General features: G+C 41.9%; 1 protein-coding gene across 1 annotated transcript in view; it reads right to left on the reverse strand.

The window, feature by feature from the left end:
• LAPTM4B (lysosomal protein transmembrane 4 beta) overlaps positions 1-11599 on the reverse strand; it is a 126889-nt gene extending 115290 nt beyond the window's left edge. Inside the window, exon 1 of the mRNA XM_077808921.1 lies at positions 11498-11599. Coding sequence (XP_077665047.1) covers positions 11498-11599 — 102 coding nt within the window. The remainder of the gene's footprint in view (positions 1-11497) is intronic.
• Between the last annotated feature and the right edge of the window lie 7558 nt (positions 11600-19157).

A 19157-nucleotide genomic window follows, 5' to 3' on the forward strand; every position in this document is an offset into this window, starting at 1 on the left:
ACATGTGTTTAAAGTAATGCATGCATCAGAAATCAGGGTGGTGGATGGGACAGCTAAATTTTCTGTCTGAGAAAGTCTGAGCTATGGCTTTTTGCACCAAAATTTAATTCCCTACCTTGGCTTTTTTCTTATTTACACTATGCATTATTACTCCAGTGAGACACACGCACACAAAGTTTGACATTAAACCATGTAAACCTTATTAATCCAAGAATATGCATCAATTATTTTATACAATCAAAAAAGATATGCAATCCCTATGAAAGCCCTGTGACATGCCAGTGGTACCACTATTGGTAGGAAAGAAGCCTATCCTAGCATCATTGGGCAACCCGCTGTACTAAATGAACTATATAAGGAAACTGAGCACAGCAGACTGTATGGTACAGTAGCTGAACCTGATAATCCTTAACTTGGTAAATGACAAACCCACATTAATCTGACAGACCCTAGGCCAGCTGCAATTACCTTGGAGCTGAAACACGCAACTTTGCAAAAATAAAAATTTCTGCAGAGCCAAATTTCAACTGAAAACTTGTGTCCTGAGTATTTAAAAATGGTTGAAAATATCCCCTGATAAAACAAGAACTTGTTCAATAAAAACCAGAAGCAAAATGGAAGAGAGCTCTCGGGCTTGAAAATGTTACCAAAAGCCCTCTTTTAGCTAGAGGACTAACCCCGCTGTAGCCATAAGAAAAATAGGAGACCGATGGCAGGGACCAGAGCAGTGCACTAGTTAGAAGCCCCGCGTGTTCCTTCCCCACAACTTGCTGGGAAGGGGGGCACTGTTCACCTGCCAGCAAAGCACTGCCTCTGGACCCTGCCAGGGTTCCTAAATGTCTGATCAAATTGGAGCACCCTCCTTCTATTGCTGTGAGTGAGAAGGAGCTTGGCTCTGACCTCTATCCCCCTACTCCTGGCTTCCAGGTTAAATGGGAGCTTTCAAGCATTGAAGCTCAGGGTGCAGCAATGAATCCAACCCCAGATACTTGCCAGCACTCACCCACTTACCAGAAGGAGTTCTCGCTTTGCCAGTAGCCAGGCCAATTACAAGCCTTGCCAGGCCAAACTTAGAACACATGCGTGACCTGGAGAAATAATTAAAGAGTCTAATTTAAACTTCCAGGATCTTTGCAGTCATAATATGGCTCAGGAAACAAAATGAGGAACAGAAAGAAATACTGTAAACTACACTCTTTTGGTATTTCACAAACTCCATACGTCAGGATGAGACACCAACTGTGTTTTGCCCGATGTCAGTATCGCCAATGGCAAATTTACAAAGCTTAATGTGTTAATCTCTGGTTCACCATCAAATGCAGATCAACAGCAACCTTTAATCAGAACCTCTAAACATACTTCACTTGATTAATATAATACATTGACTCCTTGCTATAAGTGAGGTCAAGATTATTATACAAGATCTTACATTTTTATGTAAAACAAATGTAAATATCCATGTGTTATACTCTAAACCCATCTTTGTCTCCCTCACAAGTATGTGTAAACTTTGTCACTCTCATAATCAACCATCTGTTTTCTCATAAAAAGGATCAAACTATTCAAAATAATCCCAATGGTTTTACTACAGATTTAAAAGGCCTCTTTTTGAAAATGGAAACTTTTAAGATTATTCATTGGTAGAAGTTTAAAAATCAACAATTATATAAAAGTCTGTGTCTCACCATGCTTATTAAAAGGTAACCTGGAGCTTTGTTACATCAGTAATCCTTTTTGATGACCCATACAGAGTTTAAAAAAATCATGGCTTGACATTTTGGAGATGTTTGCACATGAGTAGATGAGAGGGTCAGAGCTGAAAAACAACACTGAAATCCTTGCAGTATATTACAGGCTAACTTTCAGTCCCCCATTTCCTTAAGAGGTTGTAGAGTCATCACCAACATTTAAAAAAATATATTTATTTTTTAATAGTGAGAGCTGGTTAGGATTAACAAAATCAATTTCCACTATGACAGCTCCTATGTTCAAATTTAGCACAGCACATGTGCTAACCTGGTTATTTGCTCTAAAAATTGAAAACATGTTTGGGGAAATTGTACCAAAGAATGCCTGGGGACGTTTTTAAACTGTCCTTGCATACGTTCAACCTACTTCACTACGATTATTCTCAGACTGTCAGGGCCTGCTCCTGTCACCTCTGACTCAGTAACCAGTATCTCCCTGGCAAGCAATGTCATTGACTGTATAGTCTCAATTCTTGTAGAGTTGAACCTCATTTTGTGGGTAGTTGCCTTGATTAGGTACTATCCAGCTTGAGTTAAGAGAAGCAGAATCTGACCCTAAGTGACAAGTCTCAGCCCTGGTGTCCCTGTGGTTTTCTTAAGTCTTTCTACTGGAGGGCAATTCATGAAGCAAGTAATGAATTATTGTATTTTAAACTATTTCTCTACAGTGCTAATAGGTAGGCCTAGGTGTACTCACTTAATTCTCTTTTTCAAAAAAACATACATCAGGAAAACGGAACTCTGCATTCACAGAAAAACAAGCAAACCCCATGGATTGAGGGCCTTTGTGGATTTTCCAGTTTTCTGAAGAATCTAGTGTTCATTTTGTAAATTATGTTTTTAGCAGGAGAGATTATTATAAAGTTGCTTAAATGTACACAGAATTTTAAAGACAAATATTTAGTCATTGTGACTATCACAATTACAATTAGGATGAAAGACAAATACCGTCAGGCCAAATCATGACCCATGGATCTGCCTGTGGAGCACATCACACACTGAATGGGGAATTAGCCACCTCTATGGCTCCATTCCACTCTTCCCAAGATCATGCAGAGGGCTCACCTTGGGTTTTGGGCTACCATACACTAGGGAGAGCCAGCCACTTGGTGGGCCCAAACTGCTTCCAGTCCTGTGAACTTTCCTCAGAGAAAAGTAATATAGCCCCAGGCTCTCTTAGCTTATCCACAGGCTCCCTCTGGGGTGAAGAGACTGCCTTAGGGGAGTTGTTGGAGGCAGCTGTGACCGGGGGGAGGGGGGTGGACCTAACAGTGAGGCTCTCTTGGCATCATACCGCCAAGAAGTAGGAAGAAATACTGGATCTTCACAGCTGGCAGAGCATCCACAGGGACTGCCTTTGTGTCCTGCAAATCTCAGAGGGCCAGACAGCTCATTCAGCAAGGGCAAAGAAACCCCAACACCACAGTATGAGGGGAAACTCCATGGGCAACCCTTACTGAGGCTCCCTCCCATGGATCTGATTACAGAAGGCAGGAATCCAGCCCTTTATCATCACACAATAGTTATCAAAAGAAGCTTATAAAAACTGAGAGAAGCTGGAGGGCCAGCCTAGAATCCACTTTCTTGATATAAAATATGGAAATCTTGTGGTTTGTAACAAACACATTACCCCCCCCTCACCCCCATACTGCATTCACTATGCACCTAGAACTCTCATGAACTAGCACTGGGTGCTGTTATTCCCCATTTTCTAATACAGCACAACTGACTTTATTGTGGTCGTTGCTTATATAAAGCATAGCCCCCCATTTTACAAGTTTTAAATATATTTATTTATTTGTATTTAAGAAAAACTAATTCTATTGACATTTTCATTTTGGAATCTCCTATCTGTTTTTCACAAAAGTCTCTTTCATCCTGCAAACCTTCACCAGTGTGAGTAGTTCCATCAAAGTTAACAGGACTACTCATAAGTAAAAATTTGCCAAGTAAGACCTGCAGGATCAGGCCATAGCTGCTTGAAAGGTTCTCCAGCGCAGGATATAGCTTCAATATTGATCATATCTATCTGAACTCCTTGCTGTAATATTGTTATGATTTAAATACAATCAAATTCTTAAGCTATGAGGACAACAGTACTCTTTAAATAGATATTTAAGTGCAGGATCACTCATGCTATTTTTCTACTGGACTTGAAAAATGGAGAGAGAATGAAAGTGACATGATACACTCCCAAAGAAAATATTTTGCATCTATCCCGGCTTTGATTTCTATCCCATTGACTTCAATGGGGAGTGCTCCGCTTAAAAATCAATGGGACAATGTGGCCGTTGTGAGAAGTACCTTGTTTTGCCTTCCAACTACAAAAATATTAGTGCCATTAAAATTCAGAACATTAGCATTGTGCTTTGCTGTGAAAAAAATTGATGCTGAACTAGACTGAACTGCCTCAAGCTTCCTACTAGTGATAAACTGCAATAAAATCAAGAATCAAAATATGAATTTTCAATCTTAACAAGTCTCTCTCCCAAATAACAGATTCAAGTACAAGTATGCAAAGCTACAAACTCAGAGATTTGTTCTATGTTCTTATGCCATGTCCCTCACTGTGGTAGTTGTGCTACTTAATAGCTAGCTTTTCACAAAATACTATAGATTTTTTAAAAAAATTATATTCTCCTTTTACATTTTCCTCTTAGAACCCCTGTTCAAAAATGGAACAGACCTATGGCAAGCGCCACACCTGCAGGAAAAAGAAAAGGCTGATGCTGAATTGTTGGACAGCTCCCTTCAACACAGTGAAGCAACCACATTAAAGAAAGCTTTGGGGTGGGGTCAAAAGGAGACCAGGAATGAGAATTCATTAGTGTTATAGCTACATAGAGGGGCATGGCATATACAGGATAGCAAAAAGGTGGGATGGGGGAGGGAAACACATGTCTCTTATCCCTTTAGAATCTATGTTTCAGTATAAACTTTTTTTTTTTTTAAATCAAGACCTAAAACACTTAAGCACACACTTAACTCCACTGAATTTAAAATTAAACACATGCTTAATATTTTTGTCTTGTGGCTTGATCCTGTTCCAATTCGACGCAATGGAAAAATTCTCACTGTCTTGAATGGTGCAGGATCAAGCCTTCGTGATTACATAAACATCCCTCACTATGCATCTAGGTAATGGAAAATCCTTCAGAGAGAATGGCAGTACATTTGACTCTGTTTTAGTTATTTAAAAAAAACAAGGAACAGTCAGATTACTGATAGCTTGCATTAATAATTGCTGTTACGGAGCTTTGCAAAGAGAGGATATTATTACTGATTAATCAACATTAACTGGACAACTAGGACTCGTACAAGCATAATTTCTTAACTTTTTAAAATGCTAAGATAATTTCAAAATAGAAATCTATTGGTTTCAGTCCCAATGCAGTTTCGGACAGCTCATGGTCTTAATTTAATTAGGAATAATTACCCAGAAGTCATTTTCTCATAGTCCCCATTTCATTTTTAATTTATCATACTTGCAGCTAGTTTGCACACATGATAAATGTTGATTGAAGATTATATTTGACCTCATATTTCATGTCTGATATTACAGGAGAAATTTAAAGCCACCATGTAATGCAAAAAAACTAAAACAAACGTCCGAATTGAACTGGTTGCTGACATTATGAATAGCCGTTACTCCCTTCACCTCTGCTCAGATAGCCAAACAACCATCCTCACTTAATTACAAAAGATAATGTTTGCACTGAACACCCCAACTCCTCCCACAAGTCTTTCCCCCTCTTAGCACATGATTCAGTCCTGGAAATAACATGTACTCAGAATTATTAATCAAATAGAATCTATTCAACATCAGCCTAATACACCGTGCTGTCAGGAAGTTTTTCTGATATTCATCCCACTATATTTAACCACTCCACTCCCTGCAAGTTACCTTTTACATTAAAGTACCTAGTTTCTACCTATACAGCATATTGTTTTACCAGAAGGAAATTGAGACACAGCTGCAGAAACATAGAAGGACTGTCTTTTTGTTCTGGGTTTGTATAGTACTAAGCACAATGGGACTCTGGTCCATGACAGTAACACAAATAATAGTTCTCTGATCCATCATATTCTAATTTGTGAAGGCAACGTTACATATATGTTTCATTGCTAATCCTATTACATTAAACTGTGTTAAGTATTCTGTGCTACATTGCGTGCATGTTGGGAGTGTGCACAGACACTGCCCCTTCCCACATGTGACAGTAATATCCTCTGTATTTCACAAATGCGAAATAACACAAAATAAGATGAAAAAGAACCAACTACATAAAATGAAAAACTCTCCCAGCAGCAGCAGCTCCTGTCCAGCGGGGCTGGGCCTGGCTCCTCACTGCAGGCTCACAGATTTGCAGAACCACTCACATTTGGCCTGCCCTCCCCTCTCCAGTCATGATGAAGGGGGTGGCCAGGCCACTTCTGAATGACACTGCAACCTCACGTGACAGGTAGCTACACCCAGAGCGGGGCCCAGCCCTGTGGGACAGAAGCTGCCACTGTGAAGTGGTCTCATGCTGCAAAGCTCCCCCCCCCCCTCCACCAGGGACTCCCACCCTGCCAAGGAAAGGGGATAGGGAAGGGGTCCCTGGGTCTAATGGGGGGGCTTGGGCTCAGTGAGGGAGGGGGCAACTTAAGGGAGGTAAGAGTGCCCAGTAAGGGGTTCCTGGGGAAACAGAGAAGGGTGTGGGGTGGGGCCTACAAAAGGAAGCAGTAGGGGTTGGGAAGATCCATGGTGTTCCATGAGTGGGATGGAGAAGTAGGGATTATCTGGGGGCTACAGAACAAGGTACATTTCAAGGGGGGGAACCTAAGTAGCTGTCTGGGTGGGTAATTGTGGTGGGGGTTGTTAAACAACTCAATGCGTGGAATAATACATTATACTTAATAAAATGATGTAGCATAGATAAGCTGGATTTATACACTGTTTCCATTTATATACCGTCATCTGGTATATTTTATTAATTTAAATGTAATAAAGAGAAATAAAACATTTTAATGGATTAAACAAAATAATGACCCAAAAATAAAATGAAAAATTATTAAAAAGAATGCCAGAGGCTCTAGCAATATCTATATAACAAAATGCTTTGATCATGCCACTTTAATTACATCACCTGCACTCTGCTCACTAAACTCTCTGCCCATGGTGCTTCCAGTATCCCAAACTGCTAAGCAGCTTCAAGCAGCCAAAGAAAATGTACCACAGAAATGTATCCTTCCGTCCATCACCTTCCCAAATGTGAAATTTTGGAGGCTGAAATTATCCCAGCTCAAGGCTCATGATACTCCATGAATCAAAAATGTTATTTTAAGAGCTTTTCAAAGTGTATTAGTTATTTCTCTCTCTCTCTCTCTCCCTCAGAGATCTGTACAATTGCACTCAGGATATTAAGGCAGCCTGCCTTTACAGGTCAGGGATATTAAAAACAGTGACAGCAAAAACATTTTTACAGCTCTCTGAAATATTTCCACAGCCATTTTCCATAAAATATTGTCCTGCAGAGTGCACAGTGATGTGGGAAATAACATTTTTTGGTGTTTATTTGAGATAACCTACCTAATTCACATGTGACTTTGCTATTCATGAATAATACAACTGTCTCAAAATCAGGCAGATAAAACCTACCATCATCTGTTTATAAATATACCCACCATTCTAACCATTACAAAGTCTCAGTTGATATCCTGAGATACAAAAAGCTTTTCATACATGAGCGTGCATACCTGTGTCTTTTCAACCAGGTTAGCGGATTACTTAAGAAATACAGCCCTGATTTATTTAATACTTTGTCTCTGTATATTTGCTAGTTGTAAATTTCTTCCTGAACTCTTATCCACATTCATCAAGAATTTCTATTACATTTACAGCCTTCCAACTTTAATTTAAAATGATCTACAACCATATGGCATGTATGTATGTGTATGGGCAATCCGCTCTCCATGAGTGTCATGATTTAATTATCAGTTTGAATAACTCAAAAATTCATGTTGAAGGATATTTGTGCAAAGAGTGGAGAAGAAACTAAAGAGAGATATAATACAAGTTAAGGAATGTTTTATAGACAAAAAAGAAAAGAAAACATTTTAACAGCATACAAATGATGATTTTGTGAGTTTTAAGAAGAATTAGTTAATTTGAAACTACATTTTCCCTAACTACATTTCAAGAAAATATAAAATTAAAACTAAAGTTGTTGCTGAAAAGAGTTGCCAAACAAGTTTTACTCACTGAGAAGATTAGATAATACAGGCTGTGATTCAGCAAACCACTCGAGTACCTGTCTAACTTTAAGCACAGGCCTATAACTAATTGAAGTCAATGGGACTTGAGCACATGCTTAAAATTAGAAATGTATTTAAATGCTTTTCTGAATGGGGATGGACTTAAGCATATGCTTAGGTGCTTTGCCGAACGAGGGCAATAGTATGGAGATATTTTAATTGAGACAATGTGTAAGAAATACTGACAAGTATATACTTATTCAGATGTAGGTTTAACTGTTGCATTTAGTTCCCATTTCTTACCTAAAATGTTCTTTTAAAAAATTATTTGAAAGCCAAAATGTCTTTCACCTAGCTTTTCTTGAGCCAAGATAGATAGAGAGGCTTCACCCAACCCTGCACACGGAAGACAGACTGAGTTAATAAAGCCACACCTCCTGGAAGACATGCTCAAAAGCTTTTATGACATGAAATTAAAACACATGACCACAATGAAAAAGGAACTCTCCTTCAGCACTATAAATATCCCAGATATCATGGTACATGCCTGCAAATGATTTCATTTAACTATATTAAGTTACAGTAAAAGCAATAAATAGCTAAATCAATGCATAATTTACTCAGCAGTGTAACGTGTGAGTTATAGGATGCGGACCCTTTTATATAACTTCTAACAGATCAATGTCAACTTAGCCTTCTAATTACTCTGATGAATTTATTTAACAAGATGCCCTACATCAACTACAGCCTTGCAATTTCCACTTTTTTCCAAAGGAAATTTCAGGGGTTAGTAAATAAGCCTGGGTCTAATCTGCAATACCATTTATCAAAAAAACAATGGATAGCCTTGGAATCACATTCAGACTCTGGTCTCTTGTATTAAGAGCTGGAGAAGACTAAACATGGCATGAAATATATCAGCACAGTCTGAAGCAATGAACAAGATTTCTTTATTATAACGACATGTTTGCAAATCCTGCAATGTCAGCACTGACCTCTGCATAGCTGATTTCCCTGCATTGCTACCCAAGGAGTGGAGACATGATAGTCAGAAAGTGGTGGATTCATGCCTCTAGTGCAGTTTGCCTCACTAATTTCCTATAAAAGCAGTAGGGATGAAGAACCTTTTCCAGAATACAACACTCATGTATTTTTTTAATTTATTTATCAAACATACAAAAAGTCCAAGTACTCAATTATTTGGCAAATAAAGAACTGCAATACTAATGACTATAAAAACCTTCCACATCCCTCATGTGAACACTAACCATGGATGTCAGAAAGATTTCCAGCCTAACACCAGTATATGTTTAATATATACCATCAATAAAATAAACCTTGATTTGGCTAACGTTGTAATTTACCATTTGCTACCCCTACATTCAACGTTGGTTTTGGAAATTTATTTAAAAATGTGCAAGTGTAGGGTTTTTTAACTATCATAATTTCATTGCAAAGCAGGGCTACTTTTGGTTTAATGTTATTCTAGTCATTAGTTTAGTGCTATGTGACCACTCACCCCAGCCTCAAATTAAAACAGGGAATCACTTAAATGCCAATTTAATATGCAACATTTAAAAGTGCACATTTTTTCATGTCCTGAACTTTGTTTATTTTCTAACTTAGGGAGCATCTAAATGCTATTCTCTGAGTTCATTATGGTCTGTCGAGGAAGGAAACTGCTTGCAGATTTACAGATTGTGGCAGCCTGGAGGGAATTACTGTATTTTATAAGGATTATGTTGCTAATAATACAACCCTTTAGAGGCTTTATCTCCAGAAATAGCCACTCTCCTGAAAAGCAGCATTAGCAGCTGAAATCAGTATTCCACACCAGCTACCAGCAACAATCAAAGATGCAGAACAATAATTATAAAAGGTAAAGTATGAAAGCACTGGAAATAAATATGGACTGAGGTAGGAGATTAGGGATTCTTATTATTTGTGTTACAGCAGTGCTCACAATGAACAAGGTCCTTTCTGGACATTTTGAAGCAGACCTCCTCATTGAAGTCACTGCTTAAAAATCAGTAACAAGATGTAACCCAGAAAGACACACAATCCCTAGCCCAAACTAGAGTTTAAAATCTAAGAAACAAACAACAAATGAAAGGATGGGGGAGAGGAAACCCACACAATGAAGAATTTGTAAATTTTAAATGATCGGTTATCCCCATCTAGCCCTCTGTCAAGCCATTAATGGTTAGCAGATTATGACACTATAACAGTTTATTTTGATAGTCAATGGAATCACCCTCCATTTCAATATAATGGAAATTATTTTATACAAATATTGACTGCCTCACAGGGGAACAGCAGTTAGGTTTTCTCTTTGGACGGTGTTTTTCTGGAAACTTGCGTGTTATGCTGTCCAAAGCAAAAGGTTGTTGGTAGTAGGCACAATTTCAGGAGCTATTTTTACATGAAAATGACATTTATTTATTTTACTGATATTTCCGCTAGACAGCATCATGCGTTGTTGTATTAGCATGCACTGACATCTTTGAGCTCACTTCCTCTCTCACCTACACCATCAGAACCCATTGGCTTCAATGGAGTTACTCCTGCTTTACACCAGTGTAACTGAGAAGAGAATCAGGCCCAAATGCACATTGTCTATTCAAAGCGTAAAAAGGGGCTTTGACTTGCCACCCTCCAAGAAGTCTCGGACCAAAGGAAAGCCAATAAGTTTGAGACATTGAGGGACTTCGTGAACGCCCTTTTCCAAGCCACCACAATGACCACACTGCCTAGCTTTTCCATAGGTACTCCCATTGGACGCTGGTGAAAACCCCAGCATGACAAAAAGAAAAAATCTGGGCCCTGACAATTTTTGGCCCCAGTCCCCCCAAATTCTACTGTCTAAACAGAGCTCCTATCAAATCGAGCTGCTTGTTTTGCACCAAATCCCCCACGCCCTGATGCATCCTGCCACAACAGCACTGCAAAAACCTCTATCTGGCCCCTGGATCAGCTAATTTTTGTCCCTTACTCTGAAAATTCCCTGGCTAAACAGAGAACCTATTCAGCGTCTCCAGCGACACAAACATTGGGATCTGGATCCTGCCAGGTTCTGGAATTTGAGGTGCTGGGGCCCAGAACTGGCAGGGTCTAACTTTCAACCATGCCCCCCTCCCAGACCCAAGTGATGGCCCCTTTCACATGCGCCATAGAGGACAAGGGCCCAAGTCCAGCTTTAGCTGTTCGACTTCTAACACCGCGGACTCTTGGGACAAACCTAGGGGAAGGCAGCGCATTTTCACAGGGGTCTCCTGTCGTCCCTCCCTCTTCCTCCTCTCCACACCCCCCGCGCCCCGTTTCTCCTCGGAGCGTCTCCTGCACCCCCCAAGAGAGCAAGCGCCCGGGGCCCATTCCCAAGACGCCCACGCCAGGCCAGCCCGACCCTCGGGAGGGGGAGGGGGCGGGGGCCGCTCCCGCCGCCGGGCACCCACCCCCACGCCAGCCCCTGGGGGGCTCTACATGGCCGCTCCCCGCCGGCCGGCTTCGCTCACCAGGTACCAGACGCCGAGGATGATGGTCCCGGTGCGCACATGGCAGCACAGGCAGCAGCTGTTGGAGTAGAACCGAGCCCACGGGGAGCTCATCGTCCTCATCGCCTCGCGGCCGCCCTGCGCTCAGCTCCGCTTCCCGCTGGGGCCGCCCGAGGGTGCCGGGGCGCAGCGAGCGGCGCCGGCTGGGGCTTCTGTGGGGCCGGGGCGCAGCGCGAGCACTGCGGCGGCTGAATGGCGAGCGCGGGAGGGAGGGACCCCACGTGGGCAGCGCGCGCGCCATCAGCTGGGCCTCCCCTCCCCCTCCCGCCCCCCAGTTCCATGACGTCACCAAATCTCGAGCCCTGGGAGAGAGGCAGAGACCCATCGGGCCGCGCGCGCGCGCCCCAGGCGGGGGTTGGGGGGGCGTTTCCCACGTGGATCAAGCGGGCACGGCACGTGCCGGTGCAGTGACAGCTATTGCTCCGTGTAGGAATGTGCCGCCGCTACTTATCGATACGCACAGCGTGTAGGAAACTGCTGTTGTAGCAAACTGCGGCCTGATGTAGCGAATGCCTACCGCTAGCAGTTTCTTGCACTGTAGTGTATGTGAAATTGCTACATGTAGAAATGTTCTATCTGTAGCCGTTAGCACTACATCCAGATTGTAAAAAACCGCTTTTGTAACGTTTCAGAGAGGCAGCCCTGTTAGTCTGTATCCGCAGAAAGAAAAGGAGGACTTGTGGCACCTTAGAGATGAACAAATTTATTTGAGCATAAGCTTTCGTGAGCTACAGCTCACTTCATGGGATGCATTCAGTGGAAAATATAGTGGGGAGATTTTATATGTATAGAGAACATGAAACAATGGGTGTTACCATACACACTGTAACGAGAGTGATCACGTAAGATGAGCTATTACCAGTAGGAGAGCGGGGGGGGAGGGGGACCTTTTGTAGTGATAATTAAGGTAGGCCATTTCCAGCAGTTGACAAGAACGTCTGAGGAACAGTGGGGGGTGGGAGGGGGAAATAAACATGGAAAAATAGTTTTACTTTGTGTAATGACCCATCCATTCCCAGTCTTTATTCGAGAGCTGAGGAAGCGTTGTTCTAATTCAGCCATAAAAATGTTGGCATACTGTGGGGCCATGCAGGTACCCATAGCAGTGCTGCTGAAGTGAAGAAACAGATCGACAGAGCCAGAAGAGTATCCAGAAGTTACGTACTACAGGACAGGCTCAACAAAGAAAATAACAGAACGCCACTAGCCATCACCTTCAGCCCCCAACTAAAACCTCTCCAACGCATCATCAAGGATCTACAACCTATCCTGAAGGATGACCCATCACTCTCACAGATCTTGGGAGACAGGCTAGTCCTTGCTTTCAGACAACCTGAAGCAAATACTCACCAGCAACCACACACCACACAACAAAAACACTAACCCAGGAACCTATCCTTGCAACAAAGCCCGTTGCCAACTGTGTCCACATATCTATTCAGGGGACACCATCATAGGGCCTAATCACATCAGCCACACTATCAGAGGCTCAGTACACCGTAAGTAGCACATTCCTACTCAGAACAGTATCCAACATTCCAACGGCCATTGACTCCTGTCTCTCTCTCTCTCTCCTTATACCTGCCATTCAATTGCTGTGACAGCTCAAAGCGCCAGGCCAGAGGACGTGACCAAAGCCCTCAGTGATGCTCCCCAGCAAGTCATCTGCCTTGAAAAAATACATTGTATGAAGTCAGTGTAACAACAGAGAAACCGGTGCAGTGTCCAGCGTAACAGAGAGCAAGTGTGAAAAATTGGACAAAGCCCTGGCTGGAATGATCTGGAGGATGGCATGGATTGCACCTTCAGCAAGTTTGCAGATGACACTAACCTGGGAGGAGAGGTAGATACGCTGGAGGGTAGGGATAGGATACAGAGGGACCTAGACAAATTAGAGGATTGGGCCAAAAGAAATCTGATGAGGTTCAACAAGGACAAGTGCAGAGTCCTGCACTTAGAACAGAAGAATCCGATGCACCACTACAGACTAGGGACCGAATGGCTAGGCAGCAGTTCTGCAGAAAAGGACCTAGGGGTTACAGTGGACGAGAAGCTGGATATGAGTCAACAGTTTGCCCTTGTTGCCAAAAAGGCCAATGGCATTTTGGGATGTATAAGTAGGAGCATTGCCAGCAGATTGAGGGACTGATCGTTCCCCTCTATTCAACATTGGTGAGGCCTCATCTGGAGTACTGTGTCCAGTTTTGGGCCCCACACTACAAGAAGGATGTGAAAAAATTGGAAAACGTCCAGTGGAGGGCAACAAAAATGATTAGGGGACTGGAGCACGTGACTTACGAGGAGAGGCTGAGGGAATTGGGATTGTTTAGTCTGCGGAAGAGAAGAATGAGGGGGGATTTAATAGCTGCTTTCAACTACCTGAAAGGAGGTTCCAAAGAGGATGGATCTACACCAGTGGTCCCCAATCTTTCTGTTGGAATAGCACATTCCTATTCCCAGAAGACTGTGGCGACGCCAGACACGGCGACGCCAGACACCCCGCCGCCGAAATGCCACTGAGAAGCGGCAGTGGAAAGAAGCGCTGCCACTGAAATGCCACCGAGAAACAGCAATGCTTCTCGGCGGCATTTCAGCAGGCACTTCTTTGCCAGCCGCACTTGGCGGCAGCATTTCGCCAGTGCGGTGTCCTGCGGGCGCACACAACTGCCCTGGCGGCCTCCATTGCACCCACAGGCACCGCTTTGGGGACCCCTGATCTAGACTGTTCTCAGTGGTAGCAGATGACAGAACGAGGAGTAATGGTCTCAAGTTGCAGTGGGGGAGGTTTAGGTTGGATATTAGGAAAAACTTTTTCACTAGGAGGGTGGTGAAGCACTGGAATGCGTTGCCTAGGGAGGTGGTGGAATCTCCTTCCTTTGAAGTTTTTAAGGTCAGGCTTGACAAAGCCCTGGCTGGGATGATTTAGTTGGGGATTAGTCCTGCTTTGAGCAGGGGGTTGGACTAGATGACCTCCTGAGGTTCCTTCCAACCCTGATATTCCATGATTCTATGATTCTACTGGGGGAAGATCCAGGACTGGGGGTGTGCTCTTATCCTGCAGTATAACAAAGGCTGGTGAGAGCAATGGAGTAGCTGACAGGCTGCAGTTACACACAGACAGTCTGCATATGGCTTGCATGGTGGAAGGTTGTTTGTGAGCAGCCCAGGTGGGAGCTACTTCAGCAAGGCATTGTAAGGCACCCAAGGTTGCAGGGCAGGGGTGATGCAGACCCCTACTACTCTGGATTGTGCCTGGATATGTTAAATAGTTGTGTTCCTGTACATACTTAATTGATGGGGAATATTCCATAAAAGTACACACACAAGCTGATCCTTTACACACTGCAACAAGATTAAGTTTATTTAAGTTTTTATGATGATGCATTGAATTTTCACAGGCATTTAAGTACTGGCAAAAACAGAGGATTAGTGATACACTACCACAATTTATTTCAGTTTCTTAAAGGAAGCACTCAATCTTTGAGATACAGGCATATTTGTATTATTGTGTGAAATAAGAATATATATAAGCCAGCTATCCCTATTTTGCAAGGCATGGCCTTGGTTTTAGAAAAAATATTTAGCGTTTCATGCTGAGAGAGAGAAAGAGATTCTCCAGAAGTTTTTATTGGTGCAGTATATTTTGCTGAAGTTGAAAAGTGCATTAATCTTCACAGTACTCAGCTGTTGTCAGATATAAGAGTACCATAATACCGCTGAACTTTCGTGTGATAAAAAGCTAATTCAGAATCCAATTTTTATGGTTTGAGTCCATTTTGCCCTAATAACATTATATTTCTAAATTTCAGTGCTTTTATAATATATGCAGTATTTTGCACTTCTGTAGCAACCTTTATCCATGGATCCCAAATGCCTGACACTACAAAGCCCCTCCTCTATAGATGAGGGGTATTATTCTAATTTTGTAGACACAGATAATAAATGAGAGCAAAGCAATATCAAAGCAGGAATAGAATTCAGAATTCCTGATTCCCATTCCTATTCCAACTAGATTACTAGTATTTGTTTTACAAGAGTGCTTAGAGGCCCCACATGAGAGTCCTGTTGTACTAAGTGCTGTGCATACATGTAAGTAAGAGATAGTTCCTCTGAGGATTTAAATCCACAGAACCAAGGAAATATTATTCAATCCGTTTTACAGATGGGCAATTGAGACACTAAGTGATTTGTCCATGGTAACACAGGACGTCTCAGGCAGAGCTAGAAATTGAACCCAGTTCTCCTGATTCCTAGTCCATGCACTGAGTATAGTTATATAGTAAGTAAATGATAAAGGGGTAAGGAACTGATAGCAGAAACACAAGAGACTTACAGGGCTAGACCTATAAGAATAACTTAAGTAGCATATAAGCATAATTATAATGCCTTACAGCCTGAATAGGAATAGTTGCTCAATAAGTTAGCATAAGTAAGTAAACTAACAGTGACCTGAAGTCACAAGATGGCATAAGGCTTTGTTTATCGTTTTGTAATAATCACCAGTGTTGCAAATTGCTGGTAGGTAATCACAAGATGCTAGTTTATAACAGCTTGGGATATTTTTAGTTAGGGACCACAAGAATGCCATGGTAACTAATTGATATATGTGCTAATAAGCTTGAGGTAAAAAGATTAATAACTTATGGGAGAAGGGCACAGAACTACAAATAAGGAGAAGGGGCTGAAACCGCTATTGAATATGTATTAGGCAGAGTGGCATTAGCACAACACATTATAAAAGTCTGGGAAGATGTCAGGATGACAACCATTGGTGAAGGTGAGGGGGAAGGTGATAACTAACTAACAAACACTTCAGGTTGTTGTGCAAGGAGTGGTATAAGTACATGGATGTTCAGCTCATTCTGTGTTCTCTCTACCTGCCTTGCTGTACTGGAGTGTTTGTGACTTTTCTGTGTTAATATAACTATTATAAATATTGTGTTATTTTCCTAAGTGTGAGTGTAGCAACAATGCACACTGGGCCTCCTAACTGAACAGTAATTCTGATAATACTGGACTTGGTCTTGGGACAAGAATCTACCAAATTTCAGAGTGCTAACAAGGGAAACTAAATAGTTATATGATCAATATATAATCAATAGATCAGGTAAAACAATGCTATAGCTCTCTCTAGACCATGGTTCTGCCCCAGATTTTCTGTTGCCTTTCTCCATACCTGAAAAAAAATTAAGAAATACTATAGTATTTTACTGTAATGATTAAAGATCCCACCTTATAAAAGTATTACCATTGTATTGGTGCCATCATTGCAGAGTACTGAATTAGTTTCAAATAAAGGGCTGCAAAACGGTACAGTAATTTGAGGTAGTTCACAGGTAGGTTCTAGTCAGCATGCCTCATTTATTGTATTCATATGTCAGCATACAAATAATTACAGGCAGTCTCAGGATTTCTCATTTGAGCCTATGGTTTCCTGTTCAGACATTAGTGACTCTAAAATGAGTGAGATAAGGCAAATCTGTAAGTTAAATACTTTCAATGTTTCTTCCAGTTTGTACAACAGTTACTCACTGACAGACTACTACAGTGAAAATAGATCTTCAATTATAGTAAAATATTGTAAAACAGGAATATGGGATTCAATGGATCAGGATTTTCCAAATCTGAATTTTTAAATCTATGAATGTTTATTCTCTCATGCTACCCTTGCCCCCATCCCACAACTCAGAGTATAGAGGAGGCTGAAATTGTCTTTACTGTACTAACTCACACACAGACTAAAGTTAGCCTCCTAGTATAGGACCTTTGTATTCACACCCCAAATTTACATTTCTAAACTTTTACGTGAGAGAAAGATTAAAACTTATTCACTCAGAGCTGTATCATGCCAGAGAGAGGATAATGAACATATCTTTACATTACGCATTTTTAGCCCGACCCTAAAATACTTTCTTTATTGCTATCAGTCTTGTCTGGGAACCAAATTCACACATGTCAAACTGAAAGGTACCTAGGTATTTCCAGATGCAAATTACCTTGGCCTACATCTTTACTGCATATATCTGTACAGGATAGGGACTTTCAAATAAAAAGCAAGCTTGGCACAGAGAACTGCTATCTAACTTTAATTTCTGCTTGTACATCCACTATGGTCAACTTCTTTAAATATAGTTCTCCATAAATAATTAGGGACTTTTACATGATCTCTGTGTTTTTAGCCTGTTCTAGTCCAGCATTCTTGGCACTAATTGTCTTACTATGAATAAATATTTATTTGCATATGCAAATATGACTTTTCCAAGAAATGGACCTAAAATATATATTTGAGTAATGTGAGCCTTTCTTATTGATCTACATGCCAAACACAAACAAGTGAGAGACAAAAAAAAATCCAGTTTCTCTGCCTTGCATTATTTTCTCTAGCTAATTCGTTGTAAATTTCTATCTTAGCTGTATATGAAAGAAAAAAACTAACTGAACTATTCTGCATGCTCAGTGATCTCCACCAAAGGGCTTTAATTTGAAAATCCTATTTACAACAAACAATAAAAAGTATAGTGGAAGGAAACATTAAAGGTGAATTCTATACTTCATCTAAGCATGCTTCATTAAAACATGTCTTCCCATTCAAAAAGGTTGACAGGAAATGTCAACCTTGTTTCAGGAGACATTAAGATTCAGAGGCGTTAACTTTCTGGTTTCCCCGGGGGTACTTGACCCCCACTCACACCCACTCCATCCCTTCCCCCAAGCCCCCGCACCCCCGCCTCTTTCCATCCCCACTCTGCCCCATCTCTGCTTCTTCCCGCCCCACTCCGTCCCCTCTCCTGAGCGTGCCCCACCTTCACTCCACCTCTTTCTGTTCCCACTCCTTCCCCTCCCTCCAGCGCCTCTTGCACTGAACAGTTGATCACCGACAGGTGGGAGATGGTTGGGGGGAGGGGGAAGAACTGATTGGCAGGGCCACCAGTGGGTGCTGAGCACCCACTATTTTTTTCCTGTGGGTGCTCTAGTCCTGGAGCATCCTCAGAGTCGGTGCCTATTTAACGTCTGAATTTCAGCCCTAATTTAGAACCAATTCCAACCATCCATTCAACTAAAACCAGTAAGTATTTTTCAAGGATCTTGCTGATTCTTTCCATTTGGCTTTTTGACTGCAGATAGTAGGCAGAGGACAGGTGCACGTGAACTTCTAATAAATATAGGGCCTCGTGCCAGAAACAGGCAGTCCCTGGTGATATGATCTGGGATGTCATGAAGATGGAATACATTATTTATCCAGAGCTGGGTGGCTTCATCTACAGAGGGTAAACTTATGGAGGCAATAAAGTGAGCTATCTTAGAAAAGAGACAGTTACTCACCTTGTGCAGTAACTGAGGTTTTTCGAGATTTGTGTCCCTCCTTCATTCGGGACTTGGCAGAGCTGGAGGTACCTGGAGTGTCAAAGGTGCTCATCTGAGCATTTGTTGGCATCAGGGGTAGTGACCTGGCAGGAGACCACCATTGTTTCTGCAGTGCTATTTGCAGAGACGTGTGCCTTCTTCCTCGGTCTTTTAGAGGAAGGCATGTCTCCTTTCCCTGAGGGGGGTGCCCGGAGAGGTGGTCCATTGGTCGGTCTCTGGTTGGAGAGATTTCTCCATTAGGATCATTTTCAGTCAG

The sequence above is a fragment of the Eretmochelys imbricata genome, chromosome 2 (genome assembly GCF_965152235.1).
Source record: "Eretmochelys imbricata isolate rEreImb1 chromosome 2, rEreImb1.hap1, whole genome shotgun sequence".
NCBI classification, from domain to species: Eukaryota; Metazoa; Chordata; order Testudines; family Cheloniidae; genus Eretmochelys; species Eretmochelys imbricata.